At 44.3% G+C, this 26,507-nt stretch overlaps 1 protein-coding gene and 1 long non-coding RNA gene across 3 annotated transcripts; one reads left to right on the top strand and one right to left on the bottom strand.

Moving 5' to 3' along the window:
• Positions 1-439: 439 nt before the first annotated feature.
• Positions 440-9,079, bottom strand: LOC106544111 (uncharacterized). Of its 2 annotated transcripts, none has more exons than XR_015696111.1 (3): positions 8,942-9,079; positions 5,090-5,206; positions 440-3,277 (listed from the first exon to the last, which is right to left on the bottom strand). It is a non-coding gene; the product is annotated as an uncharacterized LOC106544111 (long non-coding RNA). The 2 variants fall into 2 exon arrangements; XR_015696112.1 differs by having other exon boundaries at positions 8,946-9,079.
• Positions 9,080-13,038: 3,959 nt separating this feature from the next.
• On the top strand, positions 13,039-25,787 carry LOC148047224 (major histocompatibility complex class I-related protein 1-like). Its single transcript, XM_087711311.1, has 6 exons — positions 13,039-13,173; positions 18,178-18,453; positions 18,812-19,087; positions 20,489-20,779; positions 22,951-23,031; positions 25,377-25,787. The coding sequence occupies exons 1-6, from the start codon at positions 13,122-13,124 to the stop codon at positions 25,481-25,483; spliced, it is 1,083 nt and encodes a 360-aa protein (XP_087567437.1). The 5' UTR covers positions 13,039-13,121; the 3' UTR covers positions 25,484-25,787.
• Positions 25,788-26,507: the final 720 nt, after the last annotated feature.

Genomic DNA, 26,507 nt, shown 5'->3' with positions numbered 1-26,507 from the left:
TGAAGTTTCCTCCCAGAATTGGAAATAATGTGATGCAGGTTTCATCTTTTCCAGGGAATGTAAATCTTACCCAAATCTGTTTAGGATTTGGATAAGATTTCCTGAGTAAAGATAATAAATCCCGCAAGTAGATATTTCATTTGAGGAATAGTGGCTAAGACGCTGAGCTTGCCGATCGGAAGGTGGGCAGTTCAGGGGTTCAAATCCCTAGTGCCGGATAACAGAGTGAGCTCCCGTTACTTGCCCCATCTTCTGCCAATCTAACAGTTCGAAAGCACATAAAAATGCAAGTAGAAAAATAGGGACCACTTTGGTGGGAAGATAACAGCGCTCCATGCACCTTCGGCATTTAGTCATGCCAGCCACATGACCACGGAGACATCTTCAGACAGCGCTGGCTCTTCGGCTTTGAAATAGATGAACACCGCCCCCTAGTTGGGAACGACTAGCACATATGTGTGAGGGGAACCTTTACCTTAAAGCACAGGTAGTCCTTGCCTTAAAGCAGTTCATTTAGTGACCATCCAAAGTTACAAAGGCACTGAAAAATTTACTTATGACCATTTTTCATACAACTGTTGCAGCATCCTCGTTGTCATGTGATCAAAATTCAGATGCTTCATAGCTGGTTCATACTTATGATGGTTACAGTATCTCAGGGTCATGCAGTGACCTTTTGTACCTTCTGACAAGCAGAATCAATGGAAAAGCCAGATTCATTTAACAGCAGTGTTAATAACTTAACAACTGCAATGATTCACTTAACAAATGTGGTCAGAAGAGTTGCAAAATGGGGCGAACTCACTTAACATATGTTTTACTTAGCAACAAACATTTTGAGCTCAATTGTGATCATAACTCGAAGACTATCAGTATGTATTAGTATTTAGAAAAATTCAGAAATAAAATTATTTTTATTTTAAGATAATTTGCCAGGGCAGATATTAAATTGCTCATGCAAGCAAAATTTGTGAAAACATATATTGCCAAATCCTACACGTTCTTACCTCTCTTCGAATTAATGCACTAACATCACTTTTCTAGACTTGAATAAATAATCCTATTAGCAGACACATATCAAATTATGGCCAGGTCAAGAAATCATCCAGACCTGTTCAGTCATTTTTATCACACAAATTAAAATGATAGAAACAGTTCACCCAGGGAAAAGGGACCAACATACTCGCCTCTCATCCAACTTTTCCTTTGGGCCCCAGGATTCCCCAAGCAGCCTTCCCAGGCCCGATTACAGAACATTCAGATGATTACAGAAGCAAGATTGCAGAAGGTAGCCAAAAGTAGTTATCATACTCTCTTCAATGAATCCTGTTAAAAAAAAACCCTGGGGAGGTTCTTGCTTCTTGTTGAATTGGACTGCTGACATCTTGGCGATATAGTTTCACCTCTGTGTGAATCCTCCAATGGGAAGTAAGATCACTGCTCCATCTAAAGCTTTCTCCACACACCTTGCATTTATATGGTTTCTTCCCTGTGTGGATTCTTAGATGGTTAGTAAGGGCACTGTTGCTACTGAAATGTTTCCCACATTCTGTGCACTTGTACGGCTTCTCCCTTGTGTGAATCCTTCAATGGTTAGTAAGGGCATTGCTGCTACTGAAACTCCTTCCACACTCCATGCATTCATATGGTTTCTCATCAAGATGACAAATAAGAATACTGTTTCTATAGAAGGTCTTATTACGCTTCATACATTTATATGGTTTTTCATCCGTGTGGGTCCTTTGATGGAAAGTAAGGGCACTGCTGTTACTAAAGCTCTTCCCACACTCAGAGCATTTATGCGGTTTCTGTGTTGGGTGAAATCCTTCAGAGGAACTTTGACGATTCTTTCCAGATCTTAAAAATGTGGACTTCCGGGGAGGGACTTTGCCGTTGGCAGCGGCTTAATTGAGCTGCTCCCAGATTTCTGGCTCGTTATCTACTTAAACATCTCATATCTTCAGGCAAGAAGGTTGCAGAGAGAGGCACAGCTGGTAAGAGCTTTCTTTGAAGTTTGCAGCCTTTTTTTTTTGCTGTGAACGGAGGGGGGGAGATAACCAAAGCTGAGTCATATCTCCGGCCAGAAACTTTGGCTGTCTTTACAGCACAAGGCAAAGAAACCACTCTTAGGACAATTTCTGAAACTATTTTATTTGAAACTAATACAAGGAGAGCCCCTACCTGAGAACTTTATTTGCTTTTTCTAGGAAAAATCCTAGCTTCAGTGTTATAAACTTCCTTTGTGTAACTGTTTCCAAGATGGCGATTTTCCAGCTTTCACATTTGCAATAATGGTATATCCCTAATTCCTTGGCAGCCTCTCACGAACTAATTAGCTCCACTTCTTTGAAGATTCTTCCTTATCAAACTCTAAAAGTTTTCAAAGACTCTTTGTTGATATAGAGACATTCCAAACAGGGTTTTTTTTTCTCTTCTCTTTTTTTTCTCTTTGCTGAACTGTTTTGGTGTAATGCCTGTCTTTTGAAACCTTCCGTAAACTCTCTGTAAAAAGGGAGGAACTTTTCTTTTCTTTTGTCAGCTGCACAGCGGGCTAGAAAAATTTGATTAAGTGCTTAAAGCAAAGACATAATGGCATCAAAATTAAATCCTGCGAAACTACCTCCTAGATCCACGTCCCCCATACCTGGCACAAAGTTGCAGCCCCCACCCTCTATGCCCCCTAGTGGAGATGCACCAACGAAAGAATTCTTTTTGGAAATGTTCAGAGAATCTAGAGAACAGAATTTAGAAACTTTCAGAGAATTCAGAGATGAACTAAGGAATGAGATAAAAGTCTTATATGATAAATTTGATACTAAGATCACCAAAATGAATGAGGATATGATGGGAATTGTAAACGTACTGACAGAATATGTTTCTGGAATGGAAGACAGATCTTAAAAATGTATGTGACTTATTTTTCATACAGAATTTTTCAGGTCCATTAAGAGGGAAGGAAATATGTTTTTGTGCTGTCTATATTTATATTGTTTCCGTTTAGTCTGGGTTTTGCAAGAGGCATTTGAATCAAATTTATGTTGAACTCTTTTGTCACATTCTGGGTATTTTCCCTTTCTTTTCGGATCTGCCTGGATTGGGAAATCATGGAGTTCAACACATAGAGGAGGAAATTTCTCCTCCCCATTCTTTGAGTAGGTTCTGTCACGCCGTCTTTGTTTCCCTTGCTTTTCAACCATCAGTTCTTCCACCTCCTGCTTGATTATTTGCAATGGCACTTCCCACGACTCCTTGTCATGCTCGTTCCCTTGTTCACAACCTTTGGAGAATAAAGAAATGTCTGTTAAAAATTTTGTGCAGAAACTGAACTTCTAGGCAACATGGTCCATTCACTGTGTATGTAATTCATCATTATTAAGAGTTCCCCTCTTTTGTCTTGCTATTCTTTGATCAAAATAAACAGATCTAATTAACGTTGATAAAAAAAAACCCCTTCTTATGCTTCTTGTTTTCAAGGAGCTTCTTGTTTTCATGCTGTCTCTCTTTAAGAGGAACAAATACATCAAACTTTGTTGCCACCATTGCAGGAAAAAGGAGTTGTTTTTCAGCCTATACATGAAAGAAACTATTTTTATGCTAAACAATGCAGGCAGTTCTCGACTTACAACAGTTCATTTAATGACTGTTCAAAGTTACAACTGAACTGAAAAAAATGACTTATGACCATTTTTCACACTTAAGACTGTTGCAGCGTCCCCATGGTCATGTGATCAAAATTCAGACCCTTGGCAACTGACTCATATTTTTGATGGTTGCAGTGTCCTGGGGTCATGTGATCCCGTTTTGCAACCTTCTTATAAACAAAGTCAATGGGGAAACCAGATTCCCTTAACAACTGCATTATAAACCCAACAACTGCAGTGATTCACCTAACAGCTATGGCAAGAAAGGTCATAAAATGGGGCAGATTCACTTAACAAATGTTTTGCTTAGCAACAGAAATGTTGGGCTCAATTATGGTCGTATGTCAAGGACTACCTGTATGAATGTTCTCCCCAGTCTTTCAGAAACAAGCCTTCAAAGAACAGCCCCTGTTCAACAAAGATCATATCAAGCAATAATGAAATCTAAATGAGGGAATATATGGAAGGATAAGACCCACACACACACACACCAAAGGACATTGGGATAACAATTCTGGAAGTATAGTGTTGTGGCCCACCAGCAGCCAGTGGAGATGGCAGCAGATTTGGATAGTGAGGAGGTTGTGGAGAAACATGGGCCAGTCTTGGAGTCTGGGGAAGGCTCTGATGATGGCTCTGTGTTGGAGGCAGAGAGGGGGCCAGAGCTGTATGCCAGTTGCCTTCAGAGTCAGACCTCAGTGAGGCAGACAAACAGTTGGAGCCTGTTCCCAGTGTGCTCATGCACAGAGTTGCCAGATGAAGGGAATAGCTAAAGAACAGGAGTCGACTTGGGAGTAAGACCACAGATGGATGATGAATGGCTCCTCCCAGAGGAAATAAAAGAGAAGCAAAAGGGGAGGGGAGTTCGCAAGAGACAATTAGTTCACTTAATTGGTTTGTGACTCTCTGAGACTCCTTGCCAACTTTTGCAGATATGACCTGGCAGCTCTCCAAGCCAGATAAGGTTTGTGACTGTAAATCCTCCCTTGAAAGACTTTGCTGAATGCGAATGAGCAGAATTCACAGTAAATTAATAAAAGGGGTTTCTGTTTGCTTCATGCTCTTGGGAAGCCTAGGTCAGAACATATAAGGTACAATTTAAACCCATACAATTTCACATTTGGCTTGCCACATATTAAGGAAATCATTTTTCCATGAATCTATGCCCCTAGTTAGGAACAGATACATCTGTAAATTAAGATGCTGGACAGGCCAGACTCAAAAGCTCCTCAAGCCAAAGATTAATTTGGTCTTGATAAGATTAGAGAGAAGGTCAAAGCTCATTTAGAATCATCCTCACCTGCAAGATGGGATACATCTAAGGAGGGACCATTTCTTCCCTTTTTAATGCTCCAGAAAGTGTTCTTTTATCCAGATGTTCCCCTGACTACAACCCCCCTGCCTAATTTATTGAATCCAGAGCAAAGAGGGGTCTTACTGTGTCTTACCACATTCCTAGAAATCTCCTGCATGACCTCCTTGTACAAAGATTTTTGGCTAGAATCCAGCAGGGCCCACTCCTCCTCCATGAAGTACACAGCCACCTCCTCAAAGCATACAGAGATCTGAAAGGGGAAGAAAACAATCCTTTAGAGAAGGGGTCCCCAACCTTTCGGAGCTCAGAGATCACTAAATTCATCATTTTAAATCCCACGGACCACTAATATGATCTGCCTAATGACTGGCTGGGTGGGCGTGGCTAGGTGGTCAGGTGACTGGGTGGGCGTGGCTAACTCTATGTCACTCACATTGAGAGGTGCCTCGCCAGCCTCTACTCATCCCTCGCCTCCCCGCCTGGGCTCCTTAGGGCCCCAACAGGAAGCAGTTGCTGGAGCTAAGCAGCCACCCCTAGAAAGAGTTGGCAAAACAGCTCAGTTCAAATTGGATATGACCAAGGAGGCTCAGCAGAAGCACCTCACCAAGGACTATGAGCATAGGCTTTCTAAGTAGAGGGAAGACCTGTGGAAGTGCAAGGCCATGTACCAGCACCTGGAGGCTCAGCGGACTGAGATGGTTAGGCAGTTACAGGCCATGATGCAGTCCAACTGGAACAAGGTCCTCCAGCTCTTCGCCACCAGCAACACTTCCCTCCAGTCTTTGCCCAAAGCCCCCCACCAGGAGGCCGGAATTTCTGCCCTGTCCGACGCACACAAAAATACCCCGAAGGGGTATTGCATGTATCCATCCCAGGAGGCATAGTTTGAGGACCCCTGATTTAGCGCAATATAAAAAATGCAAATAATTTTTCTGCAGACCACCAAAACTTTGTCAGGGTCCACCAGTGGTCCATGGACCACCAGTTGGTGACCACTGCTTTAGAATACAGTCCCAGAAAAGCCTTCCATGTTTCTTCCCTTTTTTTACAAAGCAGAAAAGCAGAGCTTTGTAGTAGAACTGAATGGAACTGTTACTGTAGGATGGCTCCATTCAGCTGTCTCTGGATGCCAACTTAGTCACCACAATGGTGACTAATGCCACTGTTTTGAATGTACAATGTGTTCTGACCCCCCCCCCTTCCGTACGGTGAGTCACACTGACACAAGGTTACTGTTAGCCAATTTATTCACAGTAATTACTCACAGACAAGACTTTGGCAGCAACCCAGACTCCCACAGGTAAGAAATACACACAAGAGCTTCTCCAGCTTTAGTATAATGATTTTGTCCTGCAAAAGTTCTCTTCCCAAAGACTCTTCTTACATACTCTCTTGGGAAGAGCCTAATCACAACCACCTGGGCCTGATTATCTTCTATGTCTCCGTAATTGCTGCCGGCGCTTATCTGCCCGTTTCTGCCTGGCATCCGGGACCAACTCCCTTTGCTCCTCCCCACTGCTCCATTTGTGATATTTAGAAGGAGCCCAGATTTCTCAGAAGAAACTTTCATTTAAACAATTGAAATGGCCTAAATTAAATGCTCTTCACAGAAGCTCCTAAAAAAAGCTGTTGGGGGATTGAACAAATCTCCTCTCCCCTCAGAATCTGTTGAGGCAACCTCCACCAATAGCTCCTCCAACTGAAAGATCAATTAGCATTTTAAAAAAATCCTAATTTATGAACAATTTTCTGATGTGCATAACAGTATGACTTGCTTTTGCCTTCTCCGGGCATGCGCAAGAGACATGTGTGGGACATGCCCGGACATGTCTTACCCGCCCCCTGCAAAATATCAAATGGTAAGTCAATATAAAAATTAAGAAAACAGTATTTTGATTAGTTGAAACACCCCAATCTGCAATAACAAAGCTTTATATTCTCTTCAATGAAGCCAGGTCTTTTTCTTATTCTACGCCCATGCTTGGGAGGTTTGGGGGTCAAATTTATATCAAACAAATCCCCTTCTGAGGTTGCCATACAGGGTTTGTTGCATTCTGGTGGCAGGGGTCTTGTGTCAGAGCATTCGATGCTGGCTTTTGCTGTTGTTTTAAAAACATCTTTGGAATCAGAGGTTGCCATCTTCAAGAGACTGCTGAAATTAAGGCAAACTAACCAGCTCTTGTAATGACAAGTGCGCCTTGCGCATGCCCAGAATCACAGGGGGGAGGGGCGGGTAAGACATGTCCGGGCATGTCCCACACATGTCTCTTGCGCATGCCCGGAATCACAGAGGAGTGGGGTGGGTGGGTGAGTAAGGCATGTCAGGGCATATCCCAGGCATGAATGAACAGGCTTATCCACTGCATGCAACCTGGCGGGGTTGCCTATTGTGAACATTTTAATTCCTGTTAATATTCCTTGTCTTTTCCTGTTGGTGGGCTTCAATCTACCTAGAAATAAATATCTTTTAGAGAAAAAATTGTTAAATGCAGACCCCATGTCTCAACAAAAATTAAAACCAACACTGCCTAGAAATAAATTCCTTCTACGGAAAAAAGTGGGTTTAAATGCAGCCCTTAGGAGATTGATTACAAATAAAAAACATTTTTTATTTCACAACCCCCCCTCCCACCACCCTTGAATGTTCATAGAATTAATCTAGGGTTAAACTAATCATGTACACAGAGTCTTGGCATCTTTCTTGATGGGGTAAGTTTCAACACGTCTTATCTGAAAAATAGGGTTAGGATATTGCACAACAACTTATCTATTAGGGCTACTCATCATGATGGGCTTAGGCCATTACACATATCCGGCTAGGGTTATGATCTTGTGAAACCTGCACCATGTGGGGTCAATTATGCACACCCCAGCCGGGGAGGAGGGGTATGCATGTCACATCCGGAGGGTGGGGGCTGTGCACATCACTTCTGTTTAGGGGGCATGATCTGGTGACGTAATCAGCATGTGGGTTTGTTTACTTTGATGACGTCACTGATCAAAAGTACTGATAATTTTCATTAAAAAAAGGTATGAACTATATCTACTGTGATTAGATAATGAAAGAATAGGTTTTAATGTAAAGATGAGTATTAACAGTAGAATTATATGGACTAGAGGATTGGAAAGAACATGAAAAGATGTATGAATAAGAATTAAGTTTTAATTGAAAATTAAAGTTTGAATGATATTAGAAAAAAAACATGAAATAGATATTTTAAATGCTTTAAATGATTGTTATTGATACCAGAAGTGTATATTGAGATATTGAATATTGAAAGGATGGAATTTTAATATAAACATAATGATACGAGAGGCGGAGTTAAAACAGACATAGAAATACGAGGGGAAATATAGTATATGTATATCAATATATTAAGATATATGAAAGAGTAAGAAGGTGGTTTAGAACTGAAGGGTGGCAGTAAAAGATGTGGGTAAATAATATGAAACAATGAAAATGAAATGTATTTATTTTATTTTATTTTATTTTTTTCCTTTATTTGTATGCCGCCCTTTTCCCTGGGGGGACTCAGGGCGGCTCACAATTCAAAAAGGGGGGGGGGGAGACAAACAGTAGACAATACAACATGTTAAAAAAAAGACCACAACAGTCACACAGTTCGGGTGGGGCTACAATCTTAACCCCAGGCCAGCCGGGACAGCCAGATCTTTAAAGCGGCGCGGAAGGACTGGAGGGTGGTGAGTGTAATAGCTATGAGTAATGATGCTGTGTCTATTTGTATTGAAATGCATGATACTCAGGTATCACACCATTCACGCATTGATTATATGTATAAGCAATATGAAATTTAAAAAAAACTTGATAAACAAAAAGGAAAGGTCGCAGGGAAGGAGGAGGAGGAGTCGAGGATGGAGAGCGAGGCAGCCACCGGCTTTCCCGACACTCAGGCGGAGTCCCTGGATCGCTGCAGACGCCGAGAGACAGCCGGGAATCCATAGAGTCTCGCCTCTCTCAACTCACCCACCTTCCTCTCGCTCTGGAGAAAAACCGCTACATCCGGGTCTCCCTTCCGGCGGAACTCCCCTCGGCCGACAGAAACCTCGGAAAGGGGAGAAGAGAGAGTGTCTTCCTATAGTGGCCCGCCTTTCCTTCCGCAACCAGTTTGGGTCCCTTTCTCCCGCGCATGCTCAGTTTTGTTCGGAAGCTCAAAAGTTGTTATTTTTTTTTCAAAGCAAGCAACGGCTGGATCCCGGCCGTTATACGGTTATTCGGAGAATCGCGGTGGGAGTGTGGATTAGAGGAAAGTTGTGGCCGTTGACATTTCAGATAAGAGACTGGACAGATAATACTGAAACGGTATTATCTCCTGCTTGAGCAGGGAGCTGGACTAGAAGACCTTTATGGTCCCTTCCAGCTCTATTCTGATTCATTGATTCATTTCTTGCAAAGCGTATTTGCTATTCCCACGAGAGAAGGAAATGGGAAAGTAAACCCCCCCAAATTCCTTTTTTAAATATTTTTTAACTTTTTATTTTGTTTCTACAAACTTTACATCTTTGCAACACTTTACATTTTTACATATCTGTTGTGATTGTTTTGTCTATACAAATACATCTTTTATAACTATATATATATGTGTGTGTGTGTGTGTGTGTGTGTGTGTGCATTTATATTATTTCATACATTTTTTTCATTCCACATATATTCTATATATAACAGTTTACTACATTTTAGTCATTTTGTATAATATTTATTTGCTACAGTCTATCTCATATTTCTATCTTTTAATCATTTTCCAGTTTTGTAGTTGTTTATTACGGGTAATTTTTCTTTCTTCCTTTCATTTTTGCTTTCCTGCTCCCCCCCCCCCTTTCCTCTAGCCAATTATACAATAAATCCCATAAGGAGTAATATTCAGATTCTTCTTTCTCTTTTAGTTCTTTCGTGAGCCTGTCCATCTTTGCACATTCCAATATTTTTAATTACATTTTCCTTCTGTCGGTGTATAATTATTTTTCCAGTTTTGTGCGAATGTAATTCTTGCTGCAGTGATTATGTGTAGAATTAAGTATCTAATATTTTTTTTCATAATTTCCTTTTATAATGTGTAACAAAAATAATTCAGGTTTTAGTGCAATTTGGTGTGTAGTAATCTCCTCTAGCCAATCTTTTATTTTTTTCCAATATTTTTTCACAGATGTGCACGTCCACCACATATGGTAGCATGTTCCATGTTGTTGGTTGCATTTCCAACAGATAGGTGAACACTTAGGGAACATTTTCACAATTCTCACTGGTGGGAGATGCTATCTGTAGAACACTTTGTACATGTTCTATATGCTGTTGCCATCATTAATTTGTAATTTATTTCCCAATTTTTTCCCATTCTGCCAATTCTATATTATACCCAAAATTTGTCGACCATGCTATCATCGTTGCTTTCAGTTTCTTCTTCCATTTTAAATTTTAATAAATAATAATATATTTTCCTAAATTCCTAAAGGGAGCTCCCACAAAATCTGAGCTTCAATCAATTAGAATAGAGCTGGAAGGGCCCTTGGAGGTCTTCTAGTCCAACCCCCTGCTCAAGCAGAAGACTTTATACTATTGCAGACAAATGACTGTCTAATCTCTTCTTGAAAGCCTCCAGCCCACAACTTCTGACAGCAAGCTGTTCCATTGGTTCATTATCCTCGCTTTTAGGAAGTTCCTCCTTAATTCCAGGCTGCTTCTCTCCTTGATTAGTTTCCATCCATTGTTCCCTGTCTGACCTTCTGGTGCTTTGGAAATAGGCTGACATCCTCCTCTTTGTGGCAGCTCTTCAAATACTGGAATATTGCTATCATGTCCCCCCTAGTCCTTCTTTTTGCTAGACTAGCCAAACAGAAATGCTGCAACCGTTCTTAATATGTTTTAGTCTCCAGGCCTTTAGTTGCTCTTCTCTGCTCTTTTTCAAAACTCTCAACATTATTTGTAATGTGACCAAAACTGGATGCCATCTTCCAGGTGTGGCCTTGCTAAGGCTTTATAAAGCGGTACTAATATTTATTTATGTATTTGTTTGTTTGTCAAACATGTACAAGATAATAAGTATAGGTCTGAAAATAAACTTGAACAAAGGAAGTAAATACAGATAAATAGGAACGGTAAGACAGGAACCGTATGCATGCCGATGCGCTTATGCACGCCCCTTTTACGGACCTCTTAGGAATAGGGTGAGATCTGCAGTTTAAATAGGCTTTTACTTTCGTGGAAATAGAGGTATCAGAGTCCATCACCTGGGTACTTGAGAGACCGCCTGCTGCCAATTACCTCCAACAGACCGATTAGATCCCCCAGATTAGGCCTCCTCCGAATTCCATCCACTGGCCAATGCCGATTGTCTACACCCGGAGGAGGGCCTTCTCTGTGGCTGCTCCGGCCCTCTGGAATGAGCTCCCCGTGGAGATTCGGACCCTCGCCACCCTCCAGGCTTTCCGCAAAGCCCTTAAAACCTGGCTGTTCCGACAGGCCTGGGGCTGATGAGTTCCTGTCCCCACTCAAATTGTGTGTTGATTGTTTTTAAATTGTGGTGTTGTTTGTCCATTGTCTTTTTTTTTCCTGTTTGTATCCCCACTCCCCTACTTGGTTTGTGAGCCGCCCTGATTCCCCCTGAGAATAGGGCGGCATAGAAATACAATCAAATCAAATATCAAACAGTCCAAATCATACACGGATAAGACAGTCAGTCATCAATGTCTTTCAGTTAAAGGGGTAATCCAAATAACATAGTCCAGTATCATATAATCAGTTTGGTACACAAAGTTTTGTAACAGTTGCAAAACTTACAATAGCTCAGGGCACTCAGATCAGATCAGCCAGGCATCTAAGGAAACAGAGAGCTAACAGTCATTCTGGCTCCCTCTTATGGCCGGTTGAGGAAAACCACAACCAATCACATTTTACAGTATGCTTTAAAGAAACAGGTACAGCATTGTTACATGATTTATATATTGCCAACCCAACCGTTAGATTATATTCCTAACACATGGCAAACAGTTTGAGATTGAAGCTGTGATTTTATTGCTTCAATACTTCACCTGATTTTGGTTCTATGCCTCTGCTTATACAACCAAGGATTGTACTAGCTTTTTTGGCTGCTAACACCCAACTGTTGGCTCATATCTAAGTGACCTGCAGCACTCTCTCCTGTGACTGTTTTTTTTTAATCATGTGAATGCCATGCCACCGAAACTAACTTGCTCGTGGTTTGTTAGACTTGTTCCCGTTTTAACCCTATGAAAGAAGTAAAGAAGTGTGAGTTTTAAAAAAAACACACAGAGACGGGTTTTTTTTTGCCTCCAACAATGATTTAAAGGGGAAAGGATGTTTTTAATCCCCCAAAGAGGCATCCTCCTGCAAGGAAGAGAGGCAGTTCTTGAAAAAGTTCAAAGACGTTCAGTAAACAGAATTTTGAATGACAGCGCAACTAAGATCTGCAGGTGATTTTTGACATTTAGCGCACAGAGAGAAGTGGTTTTTTTTTCGGGGCGGGGCGAATATAGCAATAGCAATAGCAGTAGACTTATATACCGCTTCATAGGGCTTTCAGCCCTCTCTAAGCGGTTTACAGAGAGTCAGCATATTGCCCCCAACAATCTGGGTCCTCATTTTACCCACCTCGGAAGGATGGAAGGCTGAGTCAACCCTGAGCCGGTGAGATTTGAACCGCTGAACTGCTGATCTAGCAGTAGCCTGCAGTGCTGCATTTAACCATTGCGCCACCCACTTCCTTCCGTGCGAAATAACAATGGTTTAAGTTCGGGGGAGAGGTGGGGGGGAATTCCGGAGCCTGGAAACGGGAGCACCTGCACCGCTAGAGCACATCAAAGAGCATTGGTTGCAACGCAAAGTTGAACGTCCCACGCACACGATCGCTTCCCTGATCTTGCACGAAAATATAAACGGTCTTCCAACCGTTTCCTTCCGTGTCTTAGGCAGGCAGGCAAGCCTTCTTCTGAACCCGATTGATCCCCGGTCAACCTTGCTCCGCCTACTCCCGTTAAGCCCCGCCTCCCAGTTCCTACCAACCATCACCACCCTGGGGGTTGCATCTGGTTTGCAGAGTATGAGATCGTATCACAGCTGAGTAATTAACCACCAACCCTTCGGCCACAAATTCCTCGGCCGTGAACTTTGGGGGCGTTAGGAGGCATCGCCGATGAAGGTTCTGCCTGGGTTGGCCTTGGTCCTCACCTTGGTAGGATGCGCAGGTGAGTGGGGGGGGGGGGCTTACGAACCGTATAGGTCTGCAGGTCCCATCATCCCAAGTGTTAGCTTGGGACGATGGGGGTGTGACACCGCCGAAAGCTGCGAGTTGAAGGCAGCGGCGCTCCGAGAAAAAGGGGGGAGAAGGTTCCGACCAGCACCGCTTCTCCTAGGGTGTACGATGCCATACACGAAGCAAAGCATCGAGGAACCTCATACGTTACGGTGGAGTACACCTTGTAGGGGAGATGGGAGAACGAAAGAGAGAGAGAAAGATAAAGGAGAAAGATAGAGGAAGGGAGGAAATAAGAAGAAAGAAAGAAAGAAAGAAAGAAAGAAAGAAAGAAAGAAAGAAAGAAAGAAAGAAAGAAAGAAAGAAAGAAAGAAAGAAAGAAAGAAAGAAGAAGATAATTAAAGGAAGAGGAAGGAAGGAAGAGAAATGAGGGGGGAAAGAAAAAGGAAGGAAGGGGGAAAAAGAAAAAGAGAGAGGAAGAGGAAGGAAGGAGAGGAAGGAGAGAAAGAGAGAGAGAAAGCAAGGAAGGAGGAGAGAAAAGAGGTAAAAAAGAGAAGAAAGAAAGAAAGAAAAAGAAAGAAAGAAAGAAAGAAAGAAAGAAAGAAAGAAAGAAAGAAAGAAAGAAAGAAAGAAAGAAAGGACTTTCGTTCGAATCCCCCTCCTCCTTCGCTAACTGTGAAGGAATTTCCCGCACTTCAGTGAACTTTCGCTTTCGGCGGTTCTGCCAAGCAACGACGATGCAACCGCAGCTTCTTTTGGGTTTTTTCGATTGGATGCACGGCCAGGTGCTTTGAGGTTTCCTGCTGCCTGGCGGAGAGAACCCCCAGAAAACCCGAGCGGGAGCTGTGGGGCTCGACAGGGGCTGCCTGGTTTGGGAGGGGAGCAAGTGAGTGATAGGGCTGCCAAATTTGAGGTGCAGAACCTCGGCCAGCCACTAGATGGCATCAAAGGATTTGCATTTCCTGTGTCGTTTTACGGTTTCAGATCTGCCTGGAAGATTTTTAGGCAACTGAGTTGGAATTTTCTTAAGGGAAGGGGGTTTCCTTCAGTTTCATCCCGTTCAAATCCTGGCCAAAATCTGCCCAGTTCAGCATGTAGGGCCAGCGAGGAGATGGCGTTGTGGGGAATCCCGACATAATACAGCGCACAACACTGGGGGAAGAACCATGTTCATGCAATAATTATTCCATGCCTTACTAGAAAGAGGAAGTCAGAGTTTAATTTGTATACAGAGTTTTATTTGCATACAGGAAGTCTTCAACTCATGACCTCAATTCTCTTGTTAATCAAGACCCTTGTTAAGTGAGTTTTGTCCTGCTTTATTGAGCCAAGGTGGCGCAGTGGTTAAATGCAGCACTACAGGCTACTGCTAGATCAGCAGGTCAGCGGTTCAAATCTCACCGGCTCAGGGTTGACTCAGCCTTCCATCCTTCCGAGGTGGGTAAAATGAGGACCCAGATTGTTGGGGGCAATATGCTGACTCTCTGTAAACCGCTTAGAGAGGCCTGAAAGGCCTATGAAGCGGTATATAAGTCTACTGCTATTGCTATTGCTATTGCTTTATGACCTTTCCTGCCGCAGTTCTTAAGTGAATCGCTGCAGTTGTTCAGTTGGTAACAGGGTTGTTAAATGAATCCGGCTTCCTCATTAAGTGGGCTCATCAGAAGGTCGCAAAAGGCGATGACATGACCGTGGGTCCCTGCAGCCGTCATAAATACATGCCAGTTGCCAAGTGTCCAAATCTTGATCATGTGATCACGGGGGATGCTGAAACGGTTGTAAGTGAAAAACGATCATGTCATTTTTTTTTATAAGGGCCATTATAACTGTGAATGATCACTAAATGAATGGTTGTAAGCTGAGGACTCCCTGAAGAGTCGAGGGTTGCAAGACAAGAAATCCTAAGGAATCTGCTTTGCTGGCAAATTTGGGGAAGCTGGCAGGTTTTAGGCAGACTGGCCCTTTTAGGAATACAATGGAATAGAAAAATAATAGAATTAGAATAGAATAAGATAGAATAAGAATTTTATTGTCATTTTAAATATACACTAATCAGCATACATTAAAATGAAATTCCATTGCATTCAGCTCTCAGAAGGTAACCATTATACATATAACCCCACACACACACATACACACACACAGATACACATCAAACACACAGAAAATCACAGTCTAGTAGTTTGAGTGAATGGTGGAAAAAAAAAGAATCCTGCAAATTTACAAGATGAATGACATAAGGAGCAATGGCTGTTACAGAATCTGGTAATCCTGCTATAGATACTTTGAAACCTCCCCCCACCCCACCCCCCAGGGGAGCAACAGAAAAAGACCATGAACGGGGCATGGGGGAGTCTCTAACAATGCTTCGAGCTCTAAGCACATAGCGCTTATCAGCAATAACCTGAATAATGGGAAGTGAGCTTCCTATAATCTTCTCGACTGTCCTCACCACTCTCTGTATGGATTTTCTATCAGAGGCACTGCTGCTACCAAACCACACAGTGATGCAATTTGTTAAAAGGCTCTCAATGATGCCTCTGTAAAAAGTGGCCAGGACAGATGGAGAAAGATATGCTCTCCTCAGCCGTGCTGGAGAAGGAGCTGGAATGTTAAGACAATGGGAGCATGTCCTGGGTGTAGGATGCAATGTTGGGGTTTCTCAGCTTGTTTGTTTGTTCAATTTCTATGCCCGCCCATTTCAGTCAATATTCTGGGTAGCATACAATTTAAAAAAAACTATTATTGATAGCATATTGAAATATATTGAAAGGATTTTAAAACAATAATAGCAAAAGCAATAAAAACACTGAAAGCATCCAAATTATTACTGTATGTAGCAGTTCCTTTATTAGGCTGCCTTTGGGCTGAACATATGTACAGTCCTTTAACAGCCACTCACTCAAAGAGCTCTTAGCAACTGGATCTCATACTTATAGCCAGTGCAGCATCTCCATAGTCATGTGATCAAAACCTGCAACCTTTCCCACAAGCAAAGTCAATGGGGAAACCAGCAGGAAGCCGAAAGTCATGGTCACAATGAGGCACTCACTGAACAACCCATGTGATCCTTGTTCAACAATGGCAACCGGACTGCTGGAGCTGCCACTGCTAAATGGTGTTTTTTTAATGTTACATCTTTGTGTCTTAACAACAAAGTTTCTGGTCCTAAAAAAATTCGTAAGCTGGTAGTGTCGCTGGTATTATTTGGTTTAAATGGGATTGCAGGGGGCTTTGTCTGGTGGCAGAGAGGGTCGATTTGGGTCGGGCAAGGAGATGAGCCTGATCTGACCCAGATCAGAGAGGAAAAAGAGGGCAGCCTCCATTTTATTTGCTACATATTTATTTTCTCCACACTGCTTGATAAGGAGGTCTCTCAGTATAGAGCTATCCATTCCACATGATTTAGAACAGCAACCTTAAGACTTGTGGACTTCAACTCCAAGAATTCCTCAGGCAGACATGCTGAAGTCCATAAGGCAGTGTTTCTCAACCTTGGCAACTTGAAGATGTCTGGACTTCAAGTCCCAGAATTCCCCAGCCAGCAAATGCTGGCTGGGGAATTCTGGGAGTTGAAGTCCAGACATCTTCAAGTTGCCAAGGTTGAGAAACACTGCCATAAGGCTTAAAAGTTTGCCAAGTTTGGAGGCCCCTGATCTAGAAAAAGGAGAGTCCCTTAATGGCTTTGAGCTGTTGGAAGAAATATCCTTCTGGGCTCAGTTCCAAGTGGGGAGAAAGACACTGGAAACATGGAGGCTGATTGAAATGATGGTTTAATGGTGGACAGGATCACATGGCTTGAGTTCCTGAATAGAAAAGGGGGATCACATGCTTCCAGATGTTGGGTGAAGAAGAAAAGAGAAAGAAGAGCTTGCTGAGAGTTCCTGGGTTTTTTATACTCTCTGTTTGGCCCCACCTCTCTGTTTCCTGTTCCTGTCTAAGAAATGAATTCTGATTGGTTGTCATACTCCCAGGGGCAGGGGTCTTAGCTAACTTTGTAGGTTGTGTGTCTTTTTGAATCCCAAGCTTGATTGAGTTCCCAGATGCCATGTGGTGAGTTTCTGTAGAAGGCTAATCCTATTTTTGTTATCCAGCTCAGGGCCCCTAATGGCCCATTGACAAAGGTGAGGGCTATTAAGAGTGAGTCTCTTTCCTGCCTAAAAACATGTTTCTCCATTTCTGATCCAGGGAAATATACCATATTTTTCAGAATATAAGACACACTGGAGTAGCAATAGCAATAGCAGTAGACTTATATACCGCTTCATAGGCCTTTCAGGCCTCTCTAAGCGGTTTACAGAGAGTCAGCATATTGCCCCCAACAATCTGGGTCCTCATTTTACCCACCTCGGAAGGATGGAAGGCTGAGTCAACCCTGAGCCGGTGAGATTTGAACCGCTGACCTGCTGATCTAGCAGTAGCCTGCAGTGCTGCATTTAACCACTGCGCCACCTTGGCTCTTGTATAAGAGTATAAGACACACCAAGATTTTGAAGAGGCAATTTTTTAAAAAAGTTTTTGCACTCTGCAGACCTCCCCAAAATGGCCTGTTTCTTGTGAAAACAGGCCCGTTTTTGTCAAAAAAAAAAAAAAAAAAAAGCATGCATAGCCTTTAGGAGGCTTGTAGAGTGCTCCTGGGGGCTGGGGGGACAAAAACGAGCAAAAATCAGCCAGTTTTTCACTTATTTTTGCCCTCCCCAGCCTCCAGGAGGACCCTGGAAGCCTCCTAAAGGCTATGCACAGCCATTTTTGCAAAGTGGGTGTGGTTCGGGAGGCCAGAAATGCTGTATTCAGTGTATAAGACGCACCCAGTTTTTCACCCTCTTTTTTGACAGAAAAAGGTGCATCTTATACTCCAAAAAATACGATAATATTCTGCCTTTTCAATATTTCACAGGACATTTCATTTTTCTAGGAGAGCGTTGGGTGTTAACTTCCTACAGAGCCAGACCCAATTTCTGACAGTCTTGTCACTCTGTCTCCCTGTCTTTCCCAGATTCCCACTCCCACACGCTGCACTATTTTTACACCGCAGTTTGGGAACCCAATCAGGACACTCCCTGGTTCACTGCCGTGGCCTGCTTGAATGGCCACCTCGGCGGTCACTACAACAGCAAGACGAGGCGGGCTGTACCTCTACTGCCCTGGATGAAGAAAGTGGAGGAAGAGGATCCCCAGTTCTGGAAATGGAACACGGAGAGGGCCCGCAGCGATGAGCTGAGGCTTTGGAGGGATATGGAGAGCCTCAAGAAGCAGTATAACCAAAGTGGGGGTGAGTGGATAATGGGAGGCCACTCTAGTTTACCTGTTGGTTGTACATCGACGGTCTCCAACCTTTCGGACCAGAGGGTTGGGGAAGAGGGGATGGTTCCATGTGAGCGGCAGGCGCCTCCAACTCCATTTGGGGAAGTGGTGGGCACAAGTGCTACACTCATATAAATGGAGTTTTGTGCATGAGGGCCCACCACGCATGTAAATGGAGCTTCGTGTGCAAGGGCCTGCCGCTTGTACAAGTAGAGCTGGGTGCATGCGTGTTCGCCCATTACATGCGTGGCCTAGTTCCAAATGGGCCATGGCCTGGTAGTGTCTATCACTTTCCCTGATAGTGATTTGGGCCTTGATGTTTTCAGGGCTTCACACCTGGCAGAAAATGTACGGCTGTGAGCTCAGGGAAGACGGGAGCAAAAGAGGGTATGACCAGTACAGCTATGATGGGAGGGACTTCCTCAGCTTTGACAAGGAGACCCTCACTTGGACGGCAATCGATCGCGAGGCCCAGCTGATCAAGAGAACCTGGGAGGCTGACCTGGACAGGCTCCGGAGAAACAAGCTCTTCCTGGAGGAGATCTGCATCGGACTCCTGCGGAAGTTCCTGGGATATGGGAAAGAAACGTTTGCAAGGAAAGGTGAGGCTAATGTCGCGGGGGGGAAAAGCAAGAGAGGAAATTTGTTCAATTTCCTCATACCAGAGAAAAACAGGTGATTTGAAAGTTATAAAATCAAGGACTACTTGCCTATATAAAGAACATGTTTAAAAAATTTAAAAAATCAACATTTAAAGTGACGGGCTATTAAAATTAAAAATATACCAACCTCAAGCAGAGAGAGAGAGAGAGAGAGAGAGAGAGAGAGAGTAAATATATTCATCTCAACAGTGAAGACCATAAACCAGGGGTGTCAAACTCACATCATCACAGCAGCATCACGTGACATATCAGGACTTTTTCCTCCTTTGCTAAACCATGTGTGGCCAGCACACGATGCATTCGGCTCACAGGCCCGGAGTTTGATAGCCCTGCCCTAAACTCTAAATAAGTCTCCGGTTTCCTGGAATTTCCATACCTGGTGACATAACCAGCACTTGAGGGATTTCCTGAATCTCAGAAAGGATGAGAATTAACCAGTGGTGGATTCCTACCAGTTCGGACCAGTTCAGCTGAATTGGTAGTGGTTTGGCATCCTGGGTCACTGGAACCAGCAGTGACCCAGGCCTGCCATGCCCCTGAACCAGTTCTCCGGGCAGCGCCTATGATGCCGCCATCTTGTTTTTTGCTTCTGCGCATGTGCAGAGCAATTTTTATTGCATTGCGCATGCACACGCGACGCTCATTAAATGCACCCATGGCACGCCCACGAGCGAACCGACAGTAGTGACTGCCGGAACCCACCCCTGCAGTTAACCTATTATTTTGGGAGGGGGGAGAGAATGTTTGATAAGGGGGCACCATGGCAGAGAAGGGCTGTGACCTGGGACTAGAATAACAGAGATGGAAAGTCTTCTAGTCCAACTCCCTGCTCAAGCAGGAGACCCTATTATTGCAGACAAGTGGTTGTCCAACCTCTTCCTAAAAATCTCCAATAATGGAGCACCCACAACCCACAATTGTTCCCCTGACCCATCAATTGTAACTCCCTGGCAGATAGCAATAGCACTTAGACTTATATACTGCTTTACAGTGCTTTACAGCCCTTTCTATGCAATTTACAGAGTCAGCCTATTGCCCCCAACAATCTGGGCCCTCATTTTATCAACCTTGGGAGTTTGGAAGGCTGACTCAACCTTGAGTCAGTCAGGATCGAACATCTGGTAGTGAGCTGAATTAGCCTGCAATACTGTATTCTAACCACTGAGCCACCCCGGTTTGGTGTCCACAGCATGCCTTTTCTTCTGGATCTAACGGGACAGGCTAGTGTAAATGGCGAGAGATGGTCCCTCAAATAATTACCCAGAATCCTTTCCAATCCAGCTTCCCACTTTCCATAAAGGAACCGCTAAGCAGACTCACCTTCATTTCATTCCTTTGCAGAGCTCCCAATAGTGAAAGTCACACAATCGATGGATCCGTCCGGATTGCTGGAGACGTTGGTCTGCCAAGCTTTTGGGTTTTACCCCAAGGAGATCAACGTTACGTGGAGAAGGGACGGGCTCATCTGGGAGGAGGAAACCTATTGGAAGAGCATCGCTCCCAATTCCGATGGAACCTACCATGCCTGGCTCAGCATCCGGATCAATCCCAAGGAGAGGGACCGTTACCGGTGCCACGTGGAGCACACCAGCCTTGCAGAGCCCCTGCTTGTGGGCTGGAAGGAGAAGACAGGTGAGAGGCAGAGGGGGAGAGGAGGTTACTGGCCTTAGAGAAAAGGTGGCCAGGTCTGGACAGTGACTCTTGTCCCGGGGAATAAACAGTGGCAAAGTTGAGGGATGCCTCCAGCAGTATTGATTAGACTCCTAGTGGAAATTTTGTGTGAGCGGTCCTTGGTGCTGTCTGAGCTTGCTTGTTTTCTTGCAGATGTTTCATTACCCAAACTAGGTAACATCATCAGTGCTGGTAAGGAGTGCAGTTTGCTGTCCGTTTATATTCTAGTGCCACGATGGCAAACCTATGGCACACGTGCCACAGGTGGCCCACCTAGCCCTCTCTGAGGGCACATGAGCCGTTGCCCAGGTCAGCTCCACCACACATGTGTGCGCACCTCCCACTGGCCAGCTGATTTTTGGGGCTTTGCTGAGAGACATATGCACAGACACATGCATGGGGGAATTGTGCGTGCATGCGTGGGGGTAATGCGTGGAGGGCAGGGAAGCACAGGGGGTGACACGCCCCCCCGCGCTCCATTTTTGGTGCCAGGAGGCTTTAGGGAGAGCCTCCATAGGCTCAGGAGATATTGTTTTTGCCTTCCCGGAGGCTCAAGAAAAGCCTCTGGAGCCTGGGGGGGAGCATAAAATGAACCTCCTGGAAATTCCGGAAGTCCAGAAACAGGCCTGTGTGTGTGAAAACACACAAATGCTGGCGTGATGCAGGAGGCTGAGTAGGCTGCGGGGGGGGGGGGGAATGTGTTTGCATGTGCAAGGGGGTGCATTGCATTGTGGGTGTGGGCGCATGCAAAGACAAAAAGGTTAACCATCTCTGTTCTAGCGGCTCGCCTGTCAGTAGTGGTGGTGGTGGTCTTAGGGATTTTTTTGATTGGGCTGTTTGCTGTTGGCTTCTTCGGTAGTTTTTTGATTGGGGTTTTGTTTACTTGAGTGTTGGTCTGATGTAAATCTTGGATTTAATCCATGCTGATCTGGGTGCTGATTACTGCTGGAGAGGTGCTGGGGTCTTTTTGTTATCTCTTTTGTAGTCTACAGATGTTGTTCATGTCTATGTATCTATGGATGGCTGATTTCTTAGAGTGCCGGGTGTCTAGAAATTCTCTGGCATTTGTTGGACTTGGCTTGTGCTAGGACAGGGGTTGGCAACCTTAAACACTCAAAGAGCCACAAAGCTCCTTAATGGAAGCCCCCCATTCAATTCTGGAGCCGACTGGAAATCCAGTTCCCCCATCATAGAGTTTCTTCCTAGCACAGCGTTCTTTTTCCTCTGCTGACCGGAAGTCTGGTCGTCCCCCCTCCCCCTACCATAGAGTCTCCTCCTAGCACAGCATCCTTTTTTCTCTACCTGTCCTACCAAAAGCCCTATCAATTGTGGCACCAACCGGTGACAGGGAGCCGCAGCAGAGGGATGAAAGAGCCACATGCGGCTCCAGAGCCGTGAGTTGCTGACCCCTGGTCTAGGAGGGTCACTTTTTCCCCAATTGAAACTATGGTTAAATCTATCTCTACATTGTGAAATTAAAATTCTGTGCTGTCAACTGTGACGTTTTGTGTATTTGCTGCTGCAAAATGCAGGAAATACACTTCTGCATGGGGAGGAGGGAGGAATTATAGTTCAACTCCTAAATTAGTTAATTGGTAAAGTCTCTGACAAGCTTGACTCTTGGTGATTTCCTGGACTCCTCCGTGTAAATGGGGAAGGGAAGGGGAGATTTCCCAATCACCATGCAGGATTTTTGTTGAGCTTCCCCTACAGCCCTGGGATTTCCTGATGGCCTTCCATCCAAGTAATCATGAGGCCCAAGCTTCGGCAAGTTCCTGTTGCTTTCAGGGCTTGAGGATTTTTCTCGTCTCCGGCCTTGAGATCTATTGGAATTCCCCAATTCCAACCAGAGGTGGGTTCCGACCAGTTCGCACCTATTCAGTAGAACCGGTTCGTCAAATCTACTGAACCGGTTAGAAGAGGTTCCACCAGTGGACCCGAAAAGCAGGCCACACCTACAGAAGAGGTTCCAAAAAATTTTGAAACCCACCACTGGTTCCAATCTTACTTAGGTTTTTAGAGATCAACCCGGATCATTCTGTGGAGCTTGAGCAATATCTGAGAGACCAAAGGGGAGGAAGATTTTAGTTAACAAGAAGCTCTAAGCCTGCTGCTCTCTTTTCCCCTTGCAGTCCCTTTCGCTGTGGGCGCCATCCTGGGAGGAGTTCTGACTGCTTCCTTGCTGGCATCAGTTGGACTCGTGGTGTGCATCAGTAAGTCTGATTTGCTACTGGAAGAGAGTACAAGTAGTCCTCGACTTACAACTCACTCATTTAGTGACCATTCAAAGTTCCAACGGCACTGGAAAAAAAGTGACCGATGACCGCTTTTCACACTTATGACTATTGCAGGATCCCATGGTCATGTGATCAAAATCCAGACACTTGGCAACTAACTGGCATGTATTTATGACAGCTGCAATGTCTTGGAGTCATACTGACCGTCATACTGACCTTTTACGGTCTCCTGACAATCAAAGCCAACGGGGAAGCCAGGTTCACTTAACGACCGTGTTGCTAACTTAATATCTGCAGTGATTCGCTTAACAGTGGCGGCAAGAAAGATGGTAAACTGGGGCAAAACTCCCTTAGCAATGGAACGTTTTGCTTAGCAATGGAAGCTGTCTTGCTTAGCAACGGAAAGTTTGGGCTCAGCTGTGGCCGTAAGTCGAGGACTACCAGCAATCATCCTGGTTTAGGATCTGGAGAAGGGCCTGCACCAAAAGCTTCCAAAATCAGCTGGTGTCCACCAACATATCCTTTGTTTTTGAAATGATCTCTGGCAATGGCATTTTGGAAGGCTGACAAACACATCAATACATAGCAGTTTTTGGTTTCTTGAAATATCAAGTGGGGAGAAACTCTTAAGTTCAACAGTAGGTACACTTTCTCTCAGATGAGCCTGCCTTTAATTGCCATCCTACAAGGGCTACTGTCGTGGGGGAGTTAAAACAGGGCTGGACAGCACTTTCAATTCCATCTCCCCCCCCCCCAAAAAAGGGTTTCATCAGCTTTTTAAAGCAGCTACGTCTTATCCTTCCTGTCTGAATATGCGATCACAGAGTTGGAATGAGTGTTGGAGGTCTTCTAGTCTAACTCCCTGTTCAAGCAGGAGACCCCATGCCAGTCCAGAGAAATGGCTGTCCAAACTCTTCTTATAAGAACCTCTAGTGATGCAGCACCCACAACTTCTAGGAGGTAACCATTCCACTGATTAATAGCTGTCACCGTCAGGAAATTCCTCCTTAGTTCTAGATTGAATCTCTCCAGTGGTGGGATTCAACTAATTTAGCAACCGGTTCTCTGCCCTTTGACTGGCTGGGTGGGTGTGCCCATAGTGGGCATGGCCAGGGGTGTGACAGGCAGCACTCAGCCTCCTGCAACCCCTGGGAGCACCCTCTGGGCCCCATTTTGGGCCCAGGAGGCCCCCTGCAGCCTCCTGGGAGTAAACACAGGCCACAGGGGAGTTACACTGCACCCCTCCACACACCCCATTTTGGGCCTCAGAGGCCTCTCTGCACTTATCTGGGAGCCAGAACAGGACACGTGGAGACTCCTGGGAGGAGTGGGGCAGGACCAAAAAGTCATCAGAACTATCGGTCCACAAGTCTTAAACCTGTCAAGTTTGAACACCCCTGGGGTTTTTTTCTAAAGGGTTAAGGGTGCAAGGGTCTTGTAACTTGACAGCTTTAAGACTTGCGTGCTTCAAATGCCAGAGTTTCTGAGCCAACATTTTGGTTGCTAAGCAAAAGCGTTGTTAAGTGAGTTTCACCACATTTTACAAGTTGGCCATGCCCACCCAGTCACATGACTGCCAAGCCACTCCCACCCAGTCACATGGTCAGCAAGCCACTCCCACCCAGTCACATGACCGGCAAGCCACTCCCACAAAGCAGGCCACACCTACAGAAGAGGTTCTAAAAAAAATTGAAACCCACCACTGGGTAAGACATACCCTGTCTAGTTCTATAGATTACTGTTGAGTCCTTGAACTGATCAGAAGCTTATCTCTGCTGCTTTCTGAGTTTCTGGTTTGTCCCATCGCTCCTGAGAAGTTATTGTATTCTGGAAAATGGCACCCTTGCCCCTATGGAGCTACCGATCCTGCCCAGATATTTATTATACTTCATGCATTTGTTACTCAATGAATAAACTCCATTCTGCAAATGCTGATGAATTTTCAAATAAAATCCAGTCATACAAAGCAGCGTGTTTTTTTTCTTTTAATGACTCTAATCCCTTGAATCAGGGTAGAGTTGGGGTGACTGATCGAAGCTCGAGCATCTAAAGTTCATATGCCCTTCCTGATGTCTACACAGTGTTCACAGCAGATAATTCCTCATTGCCCTCAGAGACAGAAATACCTGTCATTACCTATGATCGAACTCACAGCCTCTGGATTGTGAGGTGAGACCTCCACCTCTAGGCCACCATGCTAAAGCATCAAGGACATTCTAATTGATTTGATTAAGCAATGAGTCGGGTCAGTTAAAGTGAGGATTTTTAGATAACGCAAACAAAATCAAACTAATCCATCATTTTCCTTGTCCTAATCTCAGGAATTCAGAGGAAGAAAAGAAAAACTTCTCAAACATCTCCTGAAAAAACAGTGGAGCGGGAGTCAGTGGAACTGATGGCCCCTGCTCTTAGCCACGATACAGCATGAAAGTTTTCACCATCCACCAAGCCATTCCCCTCCAGTCTCAGGAATTTGGGAAGCTGCTCTTCAAATGCAAGATCTTCTCACTTGTTTTTCTTTCAATAACTGGCTTGGTAAAACAGTCTGCTTCTTGTTGAGCTAAAACCAAATAGTTTGATTTTGTGGGAAATAATAGGTAGATAACCTTTATTGACATTTTTTTTTACTGTGGTTAAACTGGCACACGTTAACTATGAAATTCTGTTGCCTGCTCTTGAAAGTGTACATTTACATACGCATATACACATGCTATATACATAGGTGTGTGTGTGTGTGTGTATGAGAAGAAGAAAAATTCTGCCTACCGGCATCCATGATATTCAGCTGACTAACTTCCTATCAGTGTGTGAGAGTTCATCGGTCAGCCAATGACTAGGCATAGCAACTAAGTCAGCCAATGAAGGCTATTTGGACTCTGAAACAGTATTTGCTGTGTGAGCAACAAGGAGACAGGAAGGAGCCTGGCTTAGCTGAGAACTGAAAGTGAAACTGCTTGTGTTTTGCTTGTATTTACTGCTATCTTGGGAAACCTGCTTTTGGTATTGTATTGTATATTATTATTATTTTGAATCCTGCTGAATTAGTTACTTGTGTGTGATTTCTGAAAGTGATTGTTGCTGCACTCTCACCAGCCAGGTCAGCATCAGCACTTATTGCAGCCTGATTCAGCACAGCTGATTGGCAGTTGAATCGGACTGCCGGAATACCCCCAATCAGTTGTTCTAGGCTGCAGGGATTGCCACAGACCATCACTGCCTCCATGCCTCGCATTTTTGGCCTGGGGGGAGGGAGGTGGAGCTACATTTGGTGTATAACGCAAACCCAAATTTTCACCCTGTTTTGGGGGGGAAAGGTGCATCTTATACTCCAAAAAATACGGTGCTGTGGAATTACTGTCCATCTTGAATACATATTGGAAGGAGAAAGCTTGAGAGTTCACAAGGTTGATACTATATGGATCAAAACTGTGACTGAATCTGGATGTTCTGCT

Source organism: Thamnophis sirtalis, unplaced genomic scaffold (assembly GCF_051295495.1).
Source record: "Thamnophis sirtalis isolate CommonGarterSnake01/CBP01778 unplaced genomic scaffold, rThaSir2_p1.2 scaffold_3, whole genome shotgun sequence".
In the NCBI taxonomy this organism is placed as follows: Eukaryota; Metazoa; Chordata; class Lepidosauria; order Squamata; family Natricidae; genus Thamnophis; species Thamnophis sirtalis.
Note: the sequence above shows the minus strand (reverse complement) of the source record. Positions and strands in the feature narration are given on the sequence as shown.

Bases quoted from the DNA above. Each gene is read 5' to 3' on its own strand.
- LOC148047224 (XM_087711311.1), top strand. From the start codon at position 13,122: ATGAAGGTTCTGCCTGGGTTGGCCTTGGTCCTCACCTTGGTAGGATGC. The intron at 18,454-18,811 runs GTGAGTGGATAA...TGATGTTTTCAG, and splicing joins GCAGTATAACCAAAGTGGGG to GGCTTCACACCTGGCAGAAA. The intron at 23,032-25,376 runs GTAAGTCTGATT...TCCTAATCTCAG, and splicing joins TGGACTCGTGGTGTGCATCA to GAATTCAGAGGAAGAAAAGA.